The sequence below is a fragment of the Monoraphidium neglectum genome, assembly GCF_000611645.1.
Source record: "Monoraphidium neglectum strain SAG 48.87 unplaced genomic scaffold scaffold02751, whole genome shotgun sequence".
Classification (NCBI taxonomy): domain Eukaryota; kingdom Viridiplantae; phylum Chlorophyta; class Chlorophyceae; order Sphaeropleales; family Selenastraceae; genus Monoraphidium; species Monoraphidium neglectum.
This window is the reverse complement of record NW_014010877.1, coordinates 1-8223: the sequence shown is the minus strand read 5'-3', so window position 1 is coordinate 8223 and position 8223 is coordinate 1. Positions and strand designations below refer to the sequence as shown.

The 8223-nt window shown below is 66.0% G+C and overlaps 2 protein-coding genes across 2 annotated transcripts; both read right to left on the bottom strand.

The window, feature by feature from the left end:
* Positions 1–35: 35 nt before the first annotated feature.
* MNEG_11456 (hypothetical protein) lies at positions 36–3818 on the bottom strand (the record flags this gene model as incomplete). The annotated part of the gene is made up of 12 exons (XM_014040073.1): positions 36–165; positions 416–487; positions 773–814; positions 1013–1036; positions 1215–1238; positions 1490–1549; positions 1767–1844; positions 2059–2070; positions 2298–2364; positions 2728–2833; positions 3504–3592; positions 3794–3818. The coding sequence occupies 12 exons, from the start codon at positions 3816–3818 to the stop codon at positions 36–38; spliced, it is 729 nt and encodes a 242-aa protein (XP_013895527.1).
* A 2456-nt stretch (positions 3819–6274) lies between these two features.
* Positions 6275–8104, bottom strand: MNEG_11455 (hypothetical protein; the record flags this gene model as incomplete). Its single annotated transcript, XM_014040072.1, has 5 exons — positions 6275–6550; positions 6851–6878; positions 7246–7498; positions 7843–7942; positions 8081–8104. The coding sequence occupies 5 exons, from the start codon at positions 8102–8104 to the stop codon at positions 6275–6277; spliced, it is 681 nt and encodes a 226-aa protein (XP_013895526.1).
* Between the last annotated feature and the right edge of the window lie 119 nt (positions 8105–8223).

Genomic DNA, 8223 nt, shown 5'->3' with positions numbered 1-8223 from the left:
GGCCCGCCCCGCGGCCTCTCTCCCCACCCCGCCGCTCAGCGGCCGGGCGGCGCGCGCGCGTAGGGGTCCGCCCGCGGCTGCGTGTAGGCGCGCGCGCCGCGCTCGGGGCCGTAGGAGGGGGGCGGCGCCGAGTAGCCGGCGTCGTAGCCGGACGCGCCGCCGCCGCTGCACAAAGGACGGCAGCGGGCAGACGTGGAGACGGAGAGGGTGAGGGGAGGGTTGGGGGGGTGCAAACGGCAGGCGGCAATTGCCCACACGTTATTGTGCTCGCCCACTTCAGCGGACGCAGGCTGCTGCGCAGCACCACCCGTCACACACCCAGAACAGCACAGCACGAAGGGACGGCGCTGATGCCGTCCTGGCCATGCCCAAGCAAGAATGCAAGCACGCCCCAGCCCGGGCCGCCCGCACGCACCCGCCATAGTAGCCGCGGTCGTAGCCCGGGTCGCGCGACTCAGGGTAACCGCCGTAACCGCCGCCGCCGCCCCTGTAAGGGTTTAAGATTTGGGGAGTTGGTGTGGGATTCAGGGGCTTGGCAGGGATGGCTGCTCAGGTACATGCCGTGCGCGCGCGCGCGCGCGTGTGTGTGCCGGAGGGCGGTGGTGGCACCGCATCCCAGCCGCGGTCCCCAATGTTGCACAATGCTGGCGCTCTGGCAGGTGAGGCGCTCGCCGCGGCAGATTGAGGGGCGGTGGGAGCGGCAGGCGGGGTGCAAGGCAAAAGCGGCGCACGGACGGGCACGAACAGGAAGGGTGGAGGGGCGGCCGCGCACCCGCCGTAATAGCCGCCGCGGGGATCGCGGTCGTAGCCGCCCCTGCGCAGAGCGGGCGGCGGCAGTTGCAAAGGCGTCAAGGTTTGGGGGGCTGCAACACGCGGTGGGGTACAGATCTGGCCCATTGCTGGGGGTTGGCACCGCAAGGTAGGCAGGAGCATGCGACCAGAGCAACTGGCGCCTTGGGCTGCGCCTCTGCGACAGCGCGGGGAGGGGCAAGCCAGCCGGTGCCGCGCTCACCCGTAACCATAGCTACCGCCGCCCCTGCAGTGCGGGGATGCCGGCAGGGGGTGGGTTTCTGTCGGGTCAAGCCGAAGGGTGCGCAGCGAGCAGCATGCAGCCTGGCCCGGCCGCACAGGCACGCGTGTGCGGAGAGCGCAGGCAGGGCAAGGACGTATGAGGATGAGCGCAAAGCGTGGAACAAGTCTGTGCAGGTGCCCACCCTCCGTAATAGCCGCGGTCGTAGCTGCAACGAGGGAGGATTGCAGGTGTCATGGTGGGTGCGAGGGGAGGGGGTAGGAGGGAGCATTATCGAGCGAAAGCGTCATTCCCTTGGGCGACGCTGTCATGAGAACGACGCTGTCACAAGGCATCCGTCGACATGAGTAGCAAAGCAGCCCAGATACGAACTGCGGCGTGATGTGGGTAAACAGGTGGGGGGGGGGCCCTCCAGGGCGGAACGGTCAGCGCGGCTCGGTGCGTCCCGGCCGCGCCCACCTGCCGCCGCCGTAACCGCCGCGGTCGTAACCGCCGTAACCGCCGCTCCTGTCGTAGCCCCTGCCCGTTCGCGCGGCGGTGGTTGTTTGACAAGGGGTGCACACATGGGTGGGGTGCAGCAAATACTTGGCGTGGCAGTATAGAAACAAGGTGACATACATTTGCTGCAAGCAAGGGGTGCATGGACACGGCCGGTGCACATGGCGCGCTTGGGTGGCCTAGAGAGCCCTGAGACCCAAGGCCGAAGCGCCTGGACGCATGACAACACGCCACTCACCCGCCCCGGTCATAACCACGGTCATAGCCGCGGTCGTAACCACGGTCATAACCGCCCCTGGCTGAGTCGTAATTGCCCCTGAATGGGGGGGACGGGACGGGACAGGCACATGGCGGGTTTGGCCATGCAGATTTGAGGGGAGAGTGCAAGCGGGGATGGGTCCTGCGCGCTTTGCAGTGGCGCAAACATAACATGGGCACGAGACAACCCGATTTGAGGCCCAAACTGTGAGATGATGAAGCAGCCGCAAGGCGCCAGTGGTTGAAAGCCGGACGGTGCGCCGCGCTCGCACCTGTAGCCACCCCTGGGGTGCCACGCAGCGCAGTAGCGTGAAGACGGGCATGAAGGGGTACAAGGGGGTACGCGGCAGCGTGGGGAGCCGAGGTGTGAGCACAGAGAGACACATCCCAGGCCAAATCGAGCAGCAACTTTTGATCTGCATCCAGCCAGTTCTGTGCCAGGTCAGCACACACAGAGCGGTCGAAGGGTGCCGTGAACCGCATGGGGCGGCGCGGCGAGGGGACCGCTCACCCATAGCCGCCGGGGCCGCGGTCGCCGAAGCGGCCAGGGGCTCCGCTGCGGCGCGGGGCGCGCTGGCCTGCGGGTCGTGAGGGCGGGTGTGCGGCAGCGGGTGTGTGCCAGTTGGCGCTGGAGCGAGCGTATTGTTTTGGCGGGTCAGCATATGACAGGAACCCTGTGAGAGCGCCCCTCTGGCAGAGAAACGAGCGCTGTCTGTCTACGCGGATGGCGTCTTGCAACCGCATGCCTGCAAGCTGCCATCAAAGCCAGCGTAAAATCCTCTAGGGGCGAAGAACCGCCCCGCAGCAGCTTGCGCCACGGGATTGGAATTAGCCTGACCAGGGCCGCGGGCGCCGCAGACACAGATCCCTCTACGTAATGCACGAGGGCCCAGGTGGAGGGTGTCAACGAGGAGGGGGCGACTCCAGTGCGCTGGGCTGACCTGGCGGGATCTGGTCCTCAGGGATGGCAGATTTGACGCTGATGCGGCGGCCGTCGAGCTCCGTGTCGTGCTTCTCCCGGATGGCGCTGTCGAGGCCCTCGCGGTCCTTTGGTGGCGTGTGGTTGTTGTTTTGTGTGTGTGTGTGTGTGTGTGTGTGTGTGTGTGTGTGTGTGTGTGTGTGTGTGTGTGTGTGCGCGCATGCTTCTCCCGGGTGGCACTGTTGAGGCCCTCACGGTCCTTTGAAGGTGTGCGGTTGTGTATGGGGGAGGTGAGGGTGGGGGGTGGCGGGGGTGTTGGGCAGGTGAGCGTGAGCGGCCACAAGCACATCGTGTGTGGATGTGTGTGTGTGTGCAGACAGTAGGTGTGTGTAAACAGTATGTGTATGTGCGCAAGTGTGTAAAATTCTGTGTGTTGCTCTGCAGGTTTCTAGCCCTGCATTCATCTATCTCCTTCACACCTCTGGAAATGCTTTCTACAAACGACAGACCCCACGCCGACGGTGACACCAACACACATCCTGAGGCGCTCCCCAATCGCCGACAGTAAGCGCTCCCACTCCAGCATGCACACACCGTCCTCCGCCCCCGCGGTCACTGCATGCAACGCTCTATCACTGGCCAGCCCAGGCTCTCAGATCTGCCCGGCAAGCCCAACCCATCCCAAACACGGCTTGCCTTTTCCCATATAGTCCGGCTCATACCTAGCAAGCACGGCTGTCCCCAGCAACCCCAGCCCCTCCCTAGCGAGTGACCTTATTCGTAATGTGCCCCCTGCACCTTGAAATACACGAACCCAAAGCCGCGGCTGCGCTGAGTCACCCTGTCCAGCATAACCTCCGCCTTGTCAGCGCCAAACGCGGAGAACACTGCACCCCCCACATGGATGGGAGAGGGGCAAGGGGTTATGGCATGCGATTCGAGAGCAGGGTGCGGGCGGCGAAGCCGGGCACGCGTCTCAGCTGGCAGCGCGGCGCATGCTGCTGCGGCTTCTGATGGCCGCGTTTGAAATCGAGGTGCGGGGATTGGAGGGGGGTCGCGGGGCTGTCAGCAGGCTGCTGGCTGCTCACGTTCCCTCAGGCTCGCGTCGTCCATGGTCCAGGGGATGCCCCCAACAAAGGCCTTGAATGAATCAGAAAGCGGCCTGGCAGGCGGCGCAAGTAGCAAATGGTAGCAGCGGGACATGGGCGTCTGGCCCGATGGCATGGGGAGGCGGCGCTGCAGACTGAGAACGCGCGAGGGCGCCGCCGGACGCATGCGGTGCCACGCAGCACGTACGGTATACAGTGATAGAAGGCACGCAAGGATGCAGTCCGCGAACACCGCGCCTGTCGAAGCTGTCTCTGGGTGCTAACCGGGCCGGCACGGGCGGGCGGGAGGGAAGGCTGGCGGCGCGGGCCGGCGCACCTGTCGCGGTCGGCGCCGCCGGCTGGGGAGTGCGACATGGTGGCTGTCGATGGCGCTGCTGTCAATCCTGCAGAGCATGCACGCACCCAGACGCGGCAGGTCTTCGGCGGCTGCAAACAGGATAGGTGGCTAAGCCTGCGTAAGCAACTGCCCAAACTGGCTAGCTTCCCCTGGACCTCAGCTGTGACTGTTGCTGCAGCTTCAAGCAGACATTGTGGCTTGCAGAGGCGCACGACACTGGTTGATGCGCAGGTGCCCATGGCGGTGCTCTCCCCGGTGTGGTTCCCTGCACGCAAAGCGTGTAGACCACCGCTGTCGCGTACCTGACCACGTTGATGGCCCCACAATACTTGCCTAGCACGCCGCTGTGGCCTGTGTGCCTCCAAAGGCCTGATCACCTCTGCTGACCTGCTGATCACTGGACCGCGCGCGAGTGGGCCCATAGCTGGTTTGAGTATGCCTCTATTCGTTTACTGCAATTGACGTGAAGCCGCGGCGTGGGACGTGACGCAGCAAGCAGCAAGCTGTCCTGCTTTGAATCAGCAAGGCTGCGCTGTACCTGCTCTGCTCCTGTGGTGATCACCTGCCTTTGCTCCAATCTGCTGCCCCTGATTAAGGCTGAAATGCCGCTGGCTGGCCGCGGGCAGCTGTCGTAGAACCGTGTCCGACTGGGAAACAGACAGAAGGACGTATGTGCGTGCAACCGCATAAACTTGCGTTGGTACACCCTCCTGCTGCCCTGGCGTCGCCTACCCGGCAGATGAGCGAACAGCACAAGCAACTAGGCGCCCATGTCCCTTCCGCGCGTGCACGATGAGCTCCACCCGCTCGCTCTTATGCCACGCCTTACAGACCGATTGACCTGGGATGAGGCAGGTGTCATGCCGGTGGGAACAGCATGCCCTCCAAGCGCATGCTCGCTAGCCCCCACAAGCCCTGGCTTCAACAGCATTCCGCCCTGCTGATGCAGCAGCCCTGTTTTGCCGTCACCCCCGCGTGACGCTTGCCAGAGTGCTTGCATCCCAATGCATTCCAGGGGCATGCAGCTGCACGAACCATGCCAAAGGGGTTTGGTACTTGACATTCGAAAGGCGGGGTCTTCAAGCCACGACACTTGATCGGCAGCGCACAGCCCGCATGGCTCCAGTCAGGTGCGTCGGCCGACGAGGCCCACAGAGCAGGGCGGCGCGGGAATGTTACATGCAATGTTACACCTGGATCGCTGCCCGATATTTTGCTGTTGTACCGATTTCCTGGGGGTTTGGCCCCGCTGGGGGGCCAGAGGGATACAGTAGAAGTTGGGAGGTTAAGCGTGTGGCGCTCGCGCAGCCATCTCGCCCTGGGCCCCTTTTGCCTGCACCTGGGCGCGGGGCAGCGCCCACCCGCCTGGCTTCAATGCAAAAGCCCAGGGGCGAAGTGCGGCGCACACCCAAACATCTGAAAGCGACAGGCAACAAGCGGCTAAAAGTAATGTACACTCGGGTCTAATAATGAACCGGAGGGTCTGAGAGCGGCAGCCTGGTCGGCTGGAAACGGCCGGGCAGGCGCCGCGCTCGGGTGGCAGCGTGAGCGCTGGCGCCGTCAAGAGAGACCTGGGCCCACCTGGGGGCCGGGCCCCCAGGAGGGGACGTCACTCAATGCCCATGATGGTACACTGGTGGGGTCCAAACCAATCAGCGAAAGGCGGCACCCGCGATCCAAATCGTAATCAAACGGCGCACATAGCCAAGCCCGGCCCGCCCTTTGCCAGGGAATTGAGGCCGCGAGGCTTGCTGGCTGTCCAGCAAAGCCGATGGTAAATGAACCGGTGCCGCGCTTCCTTGCGGGCTAAAGTCTGTGTGTGTGTGTGTGTGTGTGTGTGCGGTGAGAACCAAGGCAGGCACGGCACAAGGGCCGGCCTATGGGAAGTGGTCAGGGCCCCACCCCCTGGCTGGGTTTCTGGATGTCGTTAGCCGGCTGGCGGCCCCCGACGCGTCCTTTGATAACGAGGCCCCCGCCTGAGCCCGGGCAGCAGGCAGGCGCGCCTCACAACGGGTCCGCGCGCGCCGCAAGTCACCGGAGGCGCCCAGGGCGCTCGAACAGCCTCCCGGCGGTCGGAAGCCCGCAGGCCGCGGCTCGCTGCGCGCGGTGCGGCGCGGGTCTGCCTACGACGCCGCAACAGGCAGGCCGCCCGCCTGCTCGCCGATAAACTTGGCCCCCTGCCGCCCCTTGGCGAAGCGCCCCTTGCCGTAGAAGGCCGCCGTCTTGCGCACCGCGGGCGTCTTGGTCGCCCACGGCACCGAGCGCACCGCGCCGGCGGCGCCGGCGGCGAATGAGGGCGGCAGGCAGCGGCCGTTGGCCGTGTCGCAGACGGGCAGGTCGTTGGGGCAGCAGTGCTCCCCGTCGTCGCAGCAGGTGGCCTTGGGCATCGGGCAGCAGCCCTGCAGTCGAGACGGTCGGAGGGGCAGCGGGCCGGGTTAGATGAGGTGATGAGGGGACGTGCCATGGCAAGTGAGGGGGTCCGTGCGGGGCGAGTGAGAGGATCTGTGCATGCTTGCGACACGGATGCCTCGGCGAACCGCCTGCAGACATGGACGCAGAGTGATGCCCGAGAAGGGGCCGGGCCGCAGCCGGCCCTCGCAGGGGCGGCCACAGCGCAGGCGGGGACAGCCCTCGCAGGGGCACTGTATGTGCCAAGGCAAGGGCCAGGGGGGCGCTCCGAGTATCAGGCGGCAGCTCACCCATCCGAAGCAGAAACCGGCGATGTTGCTGCGGGGCACGGGAGATGGTGGCGAGGGGAGGGAAGCAGGTCAGGGTGCAGGCAGGGAATAAACATGGAAGATTGAGGGGTGTGGGGGCAGGGGGAGAGGGGTCGCGCCGCCACTGCGATGTCGAAGCCGCAAGAGAGAGGTGGGGCCACAAAGAGGCCCCTAAGCTGCAGCGAGCCGCCCGCCACTGGGGCCTCCTGCCCAGCCAGGCGCGGCTCATAGGTCCCAGCCGGGCACGCTGGGGACGGGCTAGAAGCACAGCCCAGCCAGCGCGCAAGACCCCTCAATTCAAAGGCAAGCATGCAGCTGCATGCTTGCCCCAAAAGCGGTCATCACAAGCGAAGATATCTCAAGCAAAAATATCTCACGCGACGCAGCAGCAGGTGGTCTCCGCCGGGCACTCGTTGTTGCTGTCGCACTCGACCGGCTTCGGCGGCCCCGGCTTGGGCCCCGGCTTCGGGCCCGGCCCCGGCTTGGGCTTGGGTGCGGGCGGCGGGTTGGGGCCGGTCTTGAGGGGGTACGAGGGCTGGGAGGCGATGCCGCAGAGCCCGGCCTTGCCGCGGCCGATGCGGATCTTGATGTAACCCTTGTCGCCCCAGCCGCCGCCCCAGCTGTTCTTGACTGTGCGCGGCGGTTCGCGGCGCGGAGGCTTGTGTGTGTGAGAGAGAGAAAACGTGTGTGTGTGTGTGTGTGTGTGTGTGTCATATGCGTCGCGTTTCCAGGAGCGATGTGGGACGAAGCCAGCAGGCAGGTGCGCCTCGAGCCGGGGCAACTGCCCGGCCCAGCAGGGTGCGCGCGGCGGCGCGAGCTGCGGGGTCGCGCGGCCGCCGACGCTGCAGCGCGGACGCCGCAGGACGCAGGCGGCCCCGAGCGGCGGCCTGAAGGCTGCGGCGCGCCGCCCGCCAGCGAGGGAAGGAGCGTGTTCTGGCTGCGTGGCGGCCCCCGGTGCGAAGCTGGTTGCCCACCTATCCAGTAGGCGCGGGTCTTGAGCAGCTCCTTGTCGTCCTCGTCATCGGGCGCGTCCTCGCCGGCGGGGTCTGAGCCCGCGACGCCGTAGCCGACGACCTGACAGGGTCGCGGGGTAGGGGAGGGGCAGAGGTCAGCGGTCAGCCGCGACGCGTGCCACCGCACAGTGCATCGACCCCTTCCCCTCGGGTCGCCCTTGCCGACACACCACCGCAAAAGGATGGCCGCAACGCACACCTGCTGATAAAGCCCGGCTTCCATCAAAACAAGCCGCGCTACATCCCGTCACCTCTCCCGCTGTAGCCTGCATCCCCTCTGCCCAACCTTCCGCTCCTGCTCCCATGGCATCGGCCCCTGCAACCCCTGCCCCGCCTTCAAGC